At 42.7% G+C, this 15,801-nt stretch overlaps 1 protein-coding gene across 3 annotated transcripts in view; it reads left to right on the top strand.

Moving 5' to 3' along the window:
- The window catches only part of LOC109872440 (homeobox protein cut-like 1), a 214,550-nt gene that overhangs the window by 117,155 nt on the left and 81,594 nt on the right, over nucleotides 1-15,801 (top strand). For all 3 annotated transcript variants that reach the window (XM_031807406.1, XM_031807408.1, XM_031807407.1), the window contains exon 8: nucleotides 947-1,013. In XM_031807406.1, coding sequence (XP_031663266.1) covers nucleotides 947-1,013 — 67 coding nt within the window. The remainder of the gene's footprint in view (nucleotides 1-946; nucleotides 1,014-15,801) is intronic.

Here is a 15,801-nt window from a genome sequence, read left to right on the forward strand (position 1 = left end):
CAGCCACTCACTCTAGTATGATTCAGTCCCATCCTCTCACTCTAGTATGATTCAGGCCCAGCCACTCACTCTAGTATGATTCAGGCCCAGCCACTCACTCTAGTATGATTCAGTCCCAGCCACTCACTCTAGTATGATTCAGGCCCAGCCACTACCTCTAGTATGATTCAGGCCCAGCCACTCACTCTAATATGATTCAGGCCCAGCCACTCACTCTAGGATGATTCAAGCCCAGCCACTCACTCTAGTATGATTCAGGCCCAGCCACTCACTCTAATATGATTCAGGCCCAGCCACTCACTCTAGTATGATTCAGGCCCAGCCACTACCTCTAGTATGATTCAGGCCCAGCCACTCACTCTAGTATGATTCAGGCCCAGCCACTCACTTTAGTATGATTCAAGCCCAGCCACTCACTCTAGTATGATTCAGGCCCAGCCACTCACTCTAATATGATTCAGGCCCAGCCACTCACTCTAGTACCTGCTTCATTATGAGGTTACAAGAGAATATCTTTATGCTTAACATATAACTTTATCACCAATTGGTGAAATTGGTGGCCAGGTTGGGCCTGTTTTTTACCCACCAGCTTAGTTAAGTTATTATTGCCTAATAATATATACCCTTTGAAACATAGTTTTTATTGTTTTATTGGGTATTATAGAAGAAGTAGGTCTACCAGAAAAGTATCAACTGCTAGCATGTCATTTATTTGAAAATAGCAGCTGTAATAGGACTGTAAATTAAAGTTACCAAAGTTGTCTTCGGTTGTGAAACCTAAGATGGGGCTTTTCTAGAAGCCCCACCTCATGTAATTGAATGCAGAAAGGCCTTAGTCAGTCCTTACAGGAATCTATAGAGGGCAGTATGTTAGGGCCTAGCAGTTGTACTTCTTCCATCCAACCACTGCTGGTCTCCATTCAAAATGCTTGATTTGTTTTTTCAGCACTTGAAGCAACTCAGGCAGAGCTTTTGGAACTGAAGAGCAAGTATGACAAAGAGTCGACAGCAAAGTAGGTCCCAGTTTCTTTGCTTCACACTTTTGCTTGTGTGCTACATACGCACGCATGCACACACACACACACACACACACACACACACACACACACACACACACACACACACACACACACACACACACACACACACACTCAAGAAATCCCCAGAGGCGTCTTGGTTGCTGTGCACCTTTGATTAGGAGATAAAACCCCTGTGGTTGCCATCTGCCGTAATTGCACCTGAATCTATGGAAAATCTGATCCCCTGTAATAACCCACCTCATTCTATAATCATATATCACATTACCCCTTCATACTCAGTCATATTCTCTCATCTGATCCTAGATATGTGTACTGTAAGCCATCCAGTCCTGTCTGACTTGAAATGAATGGAATACAATGTCTATAATTGCTCACCATAACGATGCCGAGTACAAAGTAGTACCCAAGCATTAATCATTGTGTGGCTTCATGATTCATATCAAAGTATTTATGAGTGACATGGAGGCTTTTCAGCTCTGTTCAACCTGAATGTGTTAGAAGGATTGTTGTTGTGAGGTGGAGGATGGAGTAGTCTGGGATAGGTAGAACATGGTTAGTTGCAAGGTTGTTTGTGTGTGTGTCTACTACATACACTGTGGGTATATGTACAGTACCAGTCAAAAGTTTGGACACACTTACTCATTCAAGGGTTTTTCTTTATTTTTTACTATTTTCTACATTGTAGAATAATAGTGAAGACATCAAAACTATGAAATGACACATATGGAATCATGTAGTAACCATAAAAGTGTTAAAGTAGCCAGCCTTTGCCTTGATGACAGCTTTTCACACTCTTGGCATTATCTCAACACGCTTCTTGAGGTAGTCACAAGTATGCCTTGTTAAAAGTTAATTTGTGGAATGTATTTCCTTAATGCGTTTGAGACAATCAGTTGTGTTGTGACAAGGTAGGGGTGGTATACAGAAGATAGCCCTAGAAGAATGTTTCTTCAAGTGCGGTTTCAAAAACCATCAAGCGCTATGATGAAGCTGAATCTCATGAGAACCGCCAGATGAAAGGAAGGCCCAGAGTTACCTCTGCTTCAGAGGAAAAGTTCATTAGAGTTACCAGCCTCAGAAATTGCAGCCCAAATAAATGCTTCACAGAGTTCAAGTAACAGACCCATCTCAACATCAACTGTTCAGAGGAGACTGTGTGAATCAGGCCTTCATGGTCAAATTGTTGCAAAGAAACCACTACTAAAAGACACCAATAAGAAGAAGAGACTTGCTTGGGCCAAGAAACACGAGCAATGGATATTAGACTGGTGGAAATCTGTACTTTGGTCTGATAAGTCCAAATTTATCAAGGCACACTTAACCAGCATGGCTACCACAGCATTCTACAGCGATTCGCCATCCCATCTGGTTTGCGTTTAGTGGGACTATAATTTGTTTTTCAACAGGACAATGACCCAACACACCTCCAGGCTGTGTAAGGGCTATTCGACCAAGACGAAGAGTGATGGAGTTCTGCATCAGATGACCTGGCCTCCACAATCACCCGACCTCAACCCAATAGAAAGGTTTGGGATGAGTTGGACCGCAGAGTGAAGAAAAAGCAGCCAACAAGTGCTCAGCATATGTGGGAACTCCTTCAAGACTGTTGGAAAAGCTGCCATCAAGGCAAAGGGTGGGTACTTTGAAGAATCTAAAATAAAACTTGGTTAATACATGATTCCATATGAGTTATTTCTTAGTTTTGATGTCTTCACTATTATTCTATAATGTAGAAAATAGTAAAAATAAAGAAACTCTTGAATGAGTAGAGGTATGTCCAAACTTTTAACTGGTACTGTATGTACAAGGTGTACTCTATGTACCATGGTGTGAGTGTGTGTTCACGGCACGCATATCTTCATAGCTACTGTATGTGTCTCCATGGCGATTAGCCTATGCCCATACAGTGTACAGTACAAACAAACATGTCAGAGGGGTAATTCTCACTCTCTGACTGTGTTATATCTGTGGCACGGCCTGTGGTCTCGGGTCAGGCATTACGCAGGCGGTCATTTGTGTGTCGGCCTATCACAGTGAAATGCTGCCTGTTGCTGCTCCCGGCCACACACACACACACATGCTGTACACCACTTTTGTATGCCACCCAGCTAGGCTCCTGTGAGTTTCTTAATTAAAGCAGTACTAAAAGAAAGAAAGCTGCTGTTGCCACTGCCAGGCCATCTACGCAGACACACATACTCATACCCGGGTCGCGTTTGAAGTAATCCAAGTCCCCATGTTATTGGCCAGGGCTGCGGTGTCAGTCACACACCCACATTATCTCACACACCCATAGCCTTGTGAGGCCTCCCTGTGGTGTAGGGACTGGATGAGGCCTCGTGAGTTTAGTCAGTAAAGAGAGACACAGCACTCAGGGAAAGAGGTGTATGGTATGTATGGTTGTGCTTGCTCGAGTCCTTCGGTCACAGAATGGGTTTGTCTGTGTCTTTGTTTCTGTCTGTATATCTATGTGTGTGACTGTGTGTGTATTTGGCATGCTTTGCATACCAAGAATGTGATCCTAGAGTGCAGCGCTTTCTGTCTGGCAGACTGTGCTGTCAGGGTAAGTGTGTGTCACCCTGATCGTCTCTCAGAACTAGTGAACCCTGTCTCCTCTTAAAACTAAACACCAGCGCTCCTTTGTTTCAGAGGAACAGAACAAGTTTCCCTTCTCTCACACTCCACATTTGAGTGACAGGTTATTGCTGCATCTAGTGCTCTTGCTCTCTTTTTATCCTCTTGTCTGTTGCTCTCTCTCCCAATCTCACACGCACACACGACTGCGTCTTCTCTCAGCTGCAGAAAGCTCTCTCTCTCTTTCTCATTCTCTCTGTGTGTCTTTCTCTGTCTGTCTCACTGGCCGGCCCCTCTTTATTTTACCATGTAGCCTAATCTGGGCCACCGTATTGTTGTCCTGAAGTGGCAATTAAATCGTATTGTTGTCCTACCCGCCATTAAATCCTCTCTGGGTACTGGTCTGGAGTCAGTGTTTAGAGTGGCACTCTGTGACAACTCTGCTGGTCTGGGCAGATTGTCTCTGTGTAGATATGCCTGGCAGATGTTGGCATTTTTCCTAGACGCTGACAGGGCTCAAGCTGGAGTTCCCTATTGTTTGTTACAGTGACATCTCATGTGGTCTAGAATCTAGGCAGTGTTCTGGGTAGTCTCATGTTGGTCTGTAGTCTGGTAATGTAAACTATGGTCTGTACAATGAGGTCTGTAGTCGATAAGATGGTCGTTTAGTCTTCTATGGTTCCTCATCCCTGACGACCCCTCAAAAACCAATGCTTCAATTTGGGGGCAACTGGGCCTTGGTGTCTAGTGTTTTTCTGTCCCTCCCTAATCCTGGTAGAGTTCCGTTGGCGTTGTTATTGTGGTGTACTTGAGCATTATGTGCCTTCAGAAAGTATTCCCACCCCTGAACATTTTCCACATTTGTGTTACAGCCTGATTTTTAAATAGATTATGTTTTGATTTTTTTTGTCATTAGCTTGCACACAATGCCCCATAATGTCAGTGGAATTATGTTATTCAACATTTTTACAAATTATACTAAACAATAATATCAACACAACATGCAACAATTTCAATATTTTTACTGAGTTACAGTTCATATTAGGAAATCAGCCAATTGAAATAAATTCATTAGACCCTAATCTATGGATTTCACATGCCTGGGAGGGGCCCACCCACTGGGGAGACAGGCCCAGCCAATCAGAATGAGTTTTCCCCCACAAAAGTACTTTATTACAGACAGAAATATTCCTCATTTTCATCAGCTGTCCAGGTGGCTGGTCCCAGACGATCCTGCAGGTGGAGAAGCCGGATATGGGCTAGCGCAGTTACACGTGCTCTGTGGTTGTGAGGCAGGTTGGACATACTGCCAAATTCTCAAAAATTACGGAGGCGGCTTATGGTAGAGAAATGAACATTCAATACTCTGGCAACAGCTCTGGTGGCCAATTGCATGCTCCCTCAACATCTGTGGCATTGTGTTGTGTGATAAAACTGCATATTTTAGTGTGCCTTTTTATTGTCCCCCAGCACAAGGTGCACCTGTGTAATGTCCGTGCCGTTTAATCAGATCTTGATATGCAACACCTGTTAGGTAGATGGATTATCTTGGCAAAGGAAACGGCTCAATAACAGGGATGTAAGCAAATTTGTGTGCAACATTTTTGAGAAATAAGTGTAAGTCTCACATCACTGAGACCCACTTCATATTTTCAAGCATGGGGGTGGCTGCATCATAATACGGTTGTTATGCTAGTCATCGGCAAAGACTAGGGAGTTTTTTTCTGATAAAAGTAACGGAATAGGGCCAAGCACAGGCAAACTCCTAGATGAAAACTTGGTTCAGTCTGCTGTTCAGTCTGCAACAGACACTGGGAGACAAATTCACCTTTCAGCAGGACACAACCTAAAACACAAGGCCAAATATGCACTGTTGCTTACCAAGACAACATTGAATGTTCCTGAGTGGCTTAGTTTCAGTTTGGACATAAATCGGCTTAAAAATCTATGCCAAGACTTAAATGGTTGTCTAGCGATGATCAACAACCAACTTGACAGAGCTTGAAGAATTAAAAAATAAATAATGTGCGAATATTGTACAATCCAGGCGAGCAAAGCTCTTAGGGACTTACCCAGAAAGACTGATTGTAAAGGTGATTCTAACAAGTATTGACTCAGGGAATTGAATACTTATCCAATCAAGATAAATTAGTGCTTTATTTATTTATTAATAAAAAATGTTCCACTTTTTTTGGTGTAGATCCATTTTAATCCCACTTTGTTACACAACAAAATGTGGAAAAGTTTGAAGGGTGTGAATACTTTCTGAAGGCACTGTATAACTTATAACAGTTGAATGTAACTCTCAATATGTCTTCTCAAATTACTTAATGAAATTCTGTGGTTTGAAAGTGCATAGGGGACTTTCTGTTTGTTTTTTGAAACACAAAGCTCTATTTTGTGCGTGTCAATCTGACTGAGTGACTGCAATGAAGTCATTTCACAAACAGGACGTTGTGATTGACAAGGGGGGAATTACATTCTCTGAGGTAGAGACCATTTATCTGGCAACACACACACACACACACTGTCAAGACTGGGCTAACTCTGTAACTGACGTCATCATTATTTGTTTATCTAACAAATCAAATCAAATCAAATTTATTGATATAGCCCTTCGTACATCAGCTGATATCTCAAAGTGCTGTACAGAAACCCAGCCTAAAACCCCAAACAGCAAGCAATGCAGGTGTAGAAGCACGGTATTAACCAGTATTTATCCAGGTTGATTAGCATAACTAACCTGGACATAACATCTGACCTAACATATTGACTTCCAAGACAGATGTAGGGTCAACAAATGTACAAATATTGGCAGCATAATGTTTGAAAATGTAGGATTTAAACACAGACAAGCATTATAGGCCCCACCCACCTGCCCAAAACAAGGGTTTAGCAATTTAGTACAAGGCTTAAGTATCCATCTAATTATAATGTAGCACTAATCACATTGGGGGAAAAAATATTTCTGTTAATAGTCTTTCATTCATTGATGGAGGCAGAGAAGAGAGCGAGTGGGATGGAGGGCCCCGTAGAGAGAAAGAATGAGAGGGAGAGGAAAAGGGAGGGATGGAAACGGTTTACTGAAGCTCTGTGGAGATCCCCCTCATTATTATACACTCTGGGAGGCTGATGCGCGCACGCACACACACACACACACACACTAACTTCACATTGACAGAATTCCTACATACACACACAATCACACTTCCTACAGCAGCACAGACAGATCACCCACATTGAGTGTACACACACACTCTGTCTCAGTGCTCAGACAGAAGGCCTTGTACCTTATCAATGGCTCCTTGTTCAGTCTCTGAGGGCTAATTACATTGGAGCTGAGAGCGCACCCTGGAAAACATTCCCCCACTTCGAGCGCGCCCTGGAAAACAGTACCCCACTGCCACAGTCCCAGACAGCACTCTGAAAAGACCGGGTATTTTCCCAATCTTTCGACAGGGTCTTTTCCCAACAACATGCCTCTCTTCATCCTTCCTCTCTTGCAGGGCCAATCCCCCTCCCACACTTCCTGTATGGCAGGGCCATCCTCCCCTCCTCCCTAACTTCCTCTCTGGCAGGGCCATCCTCCCCTCCTACCTCTCTTCCTCTCTGGCAGGGCCATCCTCCCCTCCTCCCTCTCTTCCTCTCTGGCAGGGCCATCCTCTCCTCCTCCCTCTCTTCCTCTCTGGCAGGGCCATCCTCCTCCCTCTCTTCCTCTCTGGCAGGGCCATCCTCCCCTCCTCCCTAACTTCCTCTCTGGCAGGGCCATCCTCCCCTCCTACCTCTCTTCCTCTCTGGCAGGGCCATCCTCCCCTCCCCCCTAACTTCCTCTCTGGCAGGGCCATCCTCCCCTCCTCCCTAACTTCCTCTCTGGCAGGGCCATCCTCCCCTCCTCCCTAACTTCCTCTCTGGCAGGGCCATCCTCTCCTCCTCCCTAACCTCCTCTCTTGCAGGGCCATCCTCCCCTCCTCCCTCTCCTCCTCTCTGGCAGGGCCATCCTCCTCTCTTCCCTCACATCACTTCTTCAGTATCTATTTTTTCTCTTATTCCTCTCAATAAATGCACTATCCTCCTTTTTTAGCCTTTTCTCTCCATCTCATATTCTACGAGACAGCACACATTCACCCATAAAGCTTAGTGTCTCGGTCCTCGGTGAAGTTGGAGAAAGTATAATATAAAATATACATATAAAATATTTAGCTTTGTTTTCTCATCTAAAGCTTAGCATAAAAGTATTTGCGTGAAAACAATGGGAGTGATGGGACCACTGTTAGCATGCTCCAGATAGCAAGCTTCCTTGCCCAGAGCTCTTGTATACTGCAGGTACCCACTACCTCTGGGTAGCCTGTTTATTCACCAACTATCTATATATATACATCTATATACAGTATATATTCAAAAAGAGGGAAAGAGGGGAACCGGCCAGGCAGAGACAGCAAGGGCGGTTCGTTGCTCCAGAGCCTTTCCGTTCACCTTCCCACTCCTGGGCCAGACTACACTCAATCATATGACCCACTGAAGAGATGAGTCTTCAGTAAAGACTTAAAGGTTGAGACCGAGTTTGCGTCTCTGACATGGGTAGGCAGACCGTTCCATAAAAATGGAGCTCTATAGGAGAAAGCCCTGCCTCCAGCTGTTTGCTTAGAAATTCTAGGGACAATTAGGAGGCCTGCGTCTTGTGACCGTAGCGTACGTGTAGGTATGTACGGCAGGACCAAATCAGATAGATAGGTAGGAGCAAGCCCATGTAATGCTTTTTAGGTTAGCAGTAAAACCTTTAAATCAGCCCTTGCTTTGACAGGAAGCCAGTGTAGAGAGGCTAGCACTGGAGTAATATGGTCAAATTATTGGTTCTAGTCAGGATTCTAGCAGCCGTATTTAGCACCAACTGAAGTTTATTTTGTGCTTTATCCGGGTAGCCGGAAAGTAGAGCATTGCAGTAGTCTAACCTAGAAGTGACAAAAGCATGGATGAATTTTTCTGCATAATTTTAGGACAGAAAGTTTCTGATTTTTGCAATGTTACGTAGATGGAAAAAATCTGTCCTTGAAATGGTCTTGATATGTTCTTCAAAAGAGAGATCAGGGTCCAGAGTAACGCTGAGGTCCTTCACAGTTTTATTTGAGACGACTGTACAACCATTAAGATTAATTGTCAGATTCAACAGAAGATCTCTTTGTTTCTTGGGACCTAGAACAAGCATCTCTGTTTTGTCCGAGTTTAAAAGTAGAAAGTTTGCAGCCATCCACTTCCTTATGTCTGAAACACATGCTTCTAGCAAGGTCAATTTTGGGGCTTCACCATGTTTCATTGAAATGTACAGCTGTGTGTCATCCGCATAGCAGTGAAAGTTAACATTATGTTTTCGAATAACATCCCGAAGAGGTAAAATGTATCGTGAAAACAATAGTGGTCCTAAAACGGAACCTTGAGGAACACCGAAATTTACAGTTGATTTGTTAGAGGACAAACCATTCACAGAGACAAACTGATATCTTTCCGACAGATAAGATCTAAACCAGGCCAGAACTTGTCCGTGTAGACCAATTTGGGTTTCCAATCTCTCCAAAAGAATGTGGTGATCGATGGTATCAAAAGCAGCACTAAGGTCTAGGAGCACGAGGACAGATGCAGAGCCTGATGAGGTGGCGGATGGTCTCCTGAGGGATCTCCTCCCAGACCTGGACTAAAGCATCCGCCAACTCCTGGACAGTCTGTGGTGCAACGTGGCGTTGGTGGATGGAGCGAGACATGATGTCCCAGATATGCTCAATTGGATTCAGGTCTGGGGAACGGGCGGGCCAGTCCATAGCATCATAGCTACCTCTGGCGAGCACATGGAGGGCTGTGCGGCCCCCCAAAGAAATGCCACCCCACACCATGACTGACCCACCGCCAAACCGGTCATGCTGGAGGATGTTGCAGGCAGCAGAACTGAGAAGTGGTCTGTGGTCACCACCTGCAGAACCACTCCTTTATTGGGGGCGTCTTGCTAATTGCCTATAATTTCCACCTGTTGTCTATTCCATTTGCACAACAGCATGTGAAATTTATTGTCAATCAGTGTTGCTTCCTAAGTGGACAGTTTGATTTCACAGAAGTGTGATTGACTTGGAGTTACATTTAGTTTAAGTGTTATTATTTTTTTTGAGCAGTGTATATATCTCACTCACTCACTCACTCACTCACTCACTCACTCACTCACTCACACACACTTTCAGAGAAGTTTTATTAGCATGTGAAACATATGTTTACATTGCCAAACCAAGTGAAATAAGGAAAAGTGAGAAGAAACAAATGTAATTGTTAGACCAAAAAACTATTAGAAATTAACACTAAACATTGCACTCAAAAATGTTTTAAAAAGATTTATTATCAGCTATGTACAGTATTTTAGCAATGTGCAAATAGTTGTAGTATGAATAGTGGGGGAAGATAAATAAACAGATAAATATTGGTGGTATTTCCAATGTTTGTGGTTGTATGGCAACGGGCCACAAATCTTGCTGCTGTGGTATTTTGCCTAACAGATATAGGTGTTTATCAATGTTTGATTTGTTTTCAAATTCTTTGGGTCTGTGTGATTTGTGGGAAATGTGTGTCACTAATGTGGTCATACATTTGGCAGGAGTTTAGAACGTTCAGCACTGTTTCCACCACATTTTATGGGCAGTGAACACATCCTGTCTTCTCTTGAGAGCCAGGTTTGCCTATGGTGACCTTTCACAATAACAATGCTTACTGAGTCTGTACATAGTCAAGGATTTTCTTAATTTTGGGTCAGTCACAGTGGTCAGGTATTCTGCCACTGTGTACTCTCTTTTTAGGGCCAGATAGCATTGAAATGTGCTACATTTTTGGTTGTTTCTTTCCTGTGTGTCATAGTTATTTTGCTTTCTCATCATTTGGTTGGGTCTAATTGTGTTGCTGTCCTTGGGCTCTGTGCGGTCTGTGTTTGTGAACAGAGACCCAGAACCAGCTAGCTGAGGGGACTCTTCTCTAGTTTCATTTCTCTGTAGGTGAGGGCTTTGTGGTGGAATGGGTGGGCACCGTTAGAGCTGTGGCGGTCATGAAATTTTGTCAGACATTTGTTTGTCATGCAATAGACTCGTAATTGACCGTTAATGAACATAAACCCTTTTAGCATCTCCAGGCCTCCACACATACAGTACAAGCCGCATACAAGCAGCTGATGCAGGCTCTTGCAACATCTATAATAAATCAATGAATATACACCACAATAAATATTATATTTATTTTAGGCAGGTCTAAAGAAACATGATATGAAGACATTTATTTTCAGAAGAACAATATAACTTTGCCTACTGTATGTTATCTGGCTATGCGTCATGCCATAGGTTGTAGCTTGTTAATTTAACAGGTAAGATAAGCTTATAAGTTCCATGCCATTATTTTATATTATGATTTTATAGTAAGAAGAATATAATTGAACTAGCTGAATAAAATAGAAGGATATTTTTACCATTCCAGAGAGAGTGCATGTATGAAGTGGCTATGTTGAGTGTAAAAGTGATCATTTGAAACAGGTCCAATACACTAGATTTAGAGTTATTTGGTAACTTTAGTTGTTAATGATGCAAACCTTAGAATGTTTTAGGAATCAAAACATATATGGCCTGCAAGATGTGACTATCTGCTATTGATGATTTGAGAAAGTCACAAAAAAAGGTTCCCTTCTGTTCCTTGCCTCAGGCTGCACAGATTGTTATTACATCAAGTGATCATATTTTCACCCATCAGACTATTCTCAATTTAATCTGGTCTTTACTAATATGTAACATTTATTTTGATTTATAATGGTCCATTATCAAATGGGCAGGGGAAAATGTATGTCTTCTCTATGCACTCCAATAGTGAATGGAGGCCATTTTCCCGCCTGTTCGATTTTAACTCAAGCTGGGTAGGCTACTCCGGTTATTTAACTCCACACATCAACCACTCGTTGAGGAGCATGCAGTCTCTTGCTGCGCGACTTTGTATGCCATGGGCTCTCCAACCCTGTTCCCACAGCAATCCCGTGCTTAATTTGGGAAACCAAGTGAAATCTGTTCAGGAACATCGATAGTAGCCTAACATGTTTTCACATCAAAACATATTTAATTCAACTGTTGACAGCCCCTCTCTGCACTCTGGAGAAAGGAATGAAGGAGAGAGTGGAGGAGATGGAAACGCACAGTGGTGAGATATTCTGTAACTAAAGGTAATGTGTCATACTATTAATAAGGAACATATATTTTAAAAACATATTACTATGCTCTTCATAATCAAATTCAAATTCACTATAATTGAAGGGCAATTCTGAATGTGTTTAATTGTGGATTATAGGCTGGACCAATATTGAAGAAAAGAAAGACATCTTACATTTTTTTGGCAGGTTTTCTGTCACGCTTAATATGTGGTAGGCTATGTATTGTATAATCAAATCATATTGTATTGGTCACATACACATATTTAGCAGATGTTATTGCGGGTGTAATGAAATGCTTGCATTCCTAGCTCCAACAGTGCAGTAATATCTAACAATTCACAACAATAACCACAAATCTAAATATAAATAATGGAATTAAGAAATATATAACAAATTAGGATGAGCAATGTCGGAGTGGCATTGACTAAAATACAGTAGAATAGAATACACTATATACAAATTAAATGAGTAAAGCAGTATGTAAACATTATAAAAGTGACTAGTGTTCCATTATTAAAGTGACCATTGATTCCATGTCTATGTACAGTTGAAGTCGGAAGTTTACATACACTTTAGCCAAAAATATTTAAACTCAGTTTTTCACAATTCCTGACATTTAATCAGAGTTAAAAATTACCCTTAGGTCAGTTAGGATCACCACTTTATTTTAGGAATGTGAAATGTCAGAATAATAGTAGAGTGATTTATTTCAGCTTTTATTTCTTTCATCACATTCCCAGTGGGTCAGAGGTTTACATACACTCAATTAGTATTTGGTAGCATTGCCTTTAAATTGTTTAACCTGGGTCAAACGTTTCGGGTAGCCTTCCACAATAAGTTGGGTGAATTTTGGCCCATTCCTCCTGACAGAGCTGGTGTAACTGAGTCAGGTTTGTAGGCCTCCATGCTGGTACACGCTTTTTCAGTTCTGCCCACAGATTTCCTATGGAATTGAGGTCAGGGCCTTGTGAAGACCACTCCAATACCTTTACTTTGTTGTCCTTAAGCTATTTTGCCACAACTTTGGAAGTATGCTTGGGGTCATTGTCCATTTGGATGACCCATTTGCGACCAAGCTTTAACTTCCTGACTGATGTCTTGAGATGTTGCTTCAATATATCCACATCATTTTCCTACCTCATGATGCCTTCTATTTTGTGAAGTGCACCAGTCCTTCCTGCAGCAATGCACCCCCACAACATGATGCTGCCACCCCCATGCTTCACGGTTGGGATGGTGTTCTTCGGCTTGCAAGCCTCCCCCTTTTTCCTCCAAACATAACGATGGTCATTATGGCCAAACAGTTCTATATATATAGGACATTTCTCCAAAAAGTACGATCTTTGTCCCCGTGTGTAGTTGCAAACCATAGTCTGTATTTTTTATGGCGGTTTTGGAGCAGTGTCTTCTTCCTTGCTGAGTGGCCTTTCAGGTTATGTCGATATAGGACTCGTTTTACTGTGGATATAGATACTTTTGTACCCGTTTCCTCCAGCATCTTCCCAAGGTCCTTTCCTGTTGTTCTGGGATTGATTTGCACTTTTCATACCAAAGTACGTTCATCTCTAGGAGACAGAACGCGTCTCCTTCCTGAGCGGTATGGCGGCTGTGTGGTCCCATGGTGTTTATACTTGCGTACTATTGTTTGTACAGATGAGCGTGGTACCTTCAGGCGTTTGGAAATTGCTTCCAAGGACGAACCAGACTTGTGGAGGTCTACAATTTTTTTCCTGAGGTCTTGGCTGATTTCTTTGGATTTTCCCATGGTGTCAAGCAAAGAGGCACTGAGTTTGATGGTAGGCCTTGAAATACATCCACAGGTACACCTCCAATTGACTCAAATTATGTCATTTAGCCTATTCAGAAGCTTCTAAAGCCTTGACATCATTTTCTGGAATTTTCCAAGCTGTTTAAAGGCACAGTCAACTTAGTGTATGTAAACTTCTGACCCACTGGAATTGTGATACACTGAATTATAAGTTAAATAATCTGTGTGTTAACAATTGTTGGAAAAATTACTTTTGACTTGCCAAAACTATAGTTTGTTAATGAGAAATTGGTGGAGTGGTTGAAAAATGAGTTTTAATGACTCCAACCTAAGTGTATGTAAACTTCCAACTTCAACTGTATAGCATTTCTTAATAGCATGCAATTTCTTCGGCTTCAATGTCTCATCATGGTTGAGTATTGTTCTGTTCTAGTGGATTGTAATTTTGCTGTGGTCTGATAGGGATGTCATTTGGCTGACTGTTCAAGCTCTGAGAGACTCTGGGTTGAGGTCGGTGATAAAGTAGTCTACAGTACTACTGCCAAGAGATGAGCTATAAGTGTACCGACTGTATGAGTCCCCTCGAACCCTACCATTGACTATGTACAGACCCAGCAGGCGACATTGCTGCAGGAGTTGTGATCTGTAGTTTTGTCGTAGTTGTGTGTAGGGAGCATATTGGAGAGGGAATGCTGTCACCTCCAAGTAGGTGTTGTCCCCATGTGTGCTGAGAGTGTCAGGTTCTTGTCCAGTTCTGGCATTTAGGTCGCCACAGACTCGTACATGTCCCTGGTCCTGGAAATGGTTTATCTCCCCCCACTATGATGGAGAAGCTGTCATCATTAAAGTATGGAGATTCTATTGGGAGGATATAGGTAGCACACAGAATGACATTTTTCTCTGTCCCTATTAATTTCTAACCAGATGTGAAATGCTCCTGTTATGATTCATTTAATAGTGGGTTATGTCTGATCTATACCAAATTAATATACCCAAAGTCATCTTCCTGTTATACTCCTGATAGTTTGGTGGATGGGACTACCAGTTCTCTGTAACCTAAAGGGCAACCAGTGGGTCCATCTGCTCTATGCCATGTTTCTTGTAGGACTGGTGGTACTGGGGTCTGGGTGCAGGTGCAGTAATGGTCACAGCTGGAAGCCAAACCCATGTTCTCACTCACACACAGTTTCTATGTTTTTATGTGGATTGCTCTGCTCCTGGTGTCCATCTCACTACAGTAGATTATGTAATCCATGCAGGGCTAGTGAATCTTCTTTCTCACTCACTTACACACACACTCTCTCCTTCCGCCTGGCCCCTCTGTGTGTCTGCCTGTGGCAGTCTCTTTCACCTCTCTCCGGTAGAAACTGTGTGTGTTTGTGTGTGTGCGCGTTTGTGTGTGTGCGCATTTGTGTGTGTGCGCGTTTGTTTGTGTGTGTGCGTTTGTTTGTGTGTGCGTTCATGTATGGAGGGAACGTTGAGCTGTATATGAGAGAGCAGCGGGTTCTTGCCAACTTCTCTCAACGGGGGCTAGGCGGCGCGTATGTTAGTATGTTAAATAAGTGTGTGTGTCGCATGGTAATGAGCAGGAAAGAAAGGAGGAGACGGGCGCGAGTCCTCGGGGGCCCCAGCCATAGTGCTTTGATCTGAGGCCCCCCTCAATCCCACAACCCCACAGAGACGACTCCCTCTGCCACACTCTCTCTACCCAACTCCTTATACTCTGTCCATCTGCAGTTATAGATATAATCTACATAAAGGCCATATGATGTGTGTTAATAAACATGTTTTTTTTTGCATAGGTCTATGCATTAGATTAAGTTACCTTGTTTTTTTATTTATAGATTCCGATTTGCTTTGAACTCTTTGGTAGATAAATGCTTGTGGCATTGTGGCAAACGACTGCTCTGTAAATGTGTTGTCTCTATATTGTAACTCTGGAGTTCTAGATGGATAAAGACCACTAGCTCTCAGAAACAGCTCTGTTTGATGTCCTCAGAACAGCTGTGACTTGCTGTCTTCATGTCCGTAAAACTGGACTCTGCTGGGCGAGAGCAGCCAAAGCCCCGTCTGTGCTATTGATTTTGAATTTAGACCTGAGCATGTCTGACTTCTCAATTGGGTTTCTGCCTTGATGAGGTGATATGTGTGTAGTGTACTCTAGTTCTTTGGTCTTCACAAGACTGCTTTTCCCCACTTTTTTCCCTCTT

The sequence above is a fragment of the Oncorhynchus kisutch genome, linkage group LG28 (genome assembly GCF_002021735.2).
Source record: "Oncorhynchus kisutch isolate 150728-3 linkage group LG28, Okis_V2, whole genome shotgun sequence".
Lineage (NCBI taxonomy): Eukaryota > Metazoa > Chordata > Actinopteri > Salmoniformes > Salmonidae > Oncorhynchus > Oncorhynchus kisutch.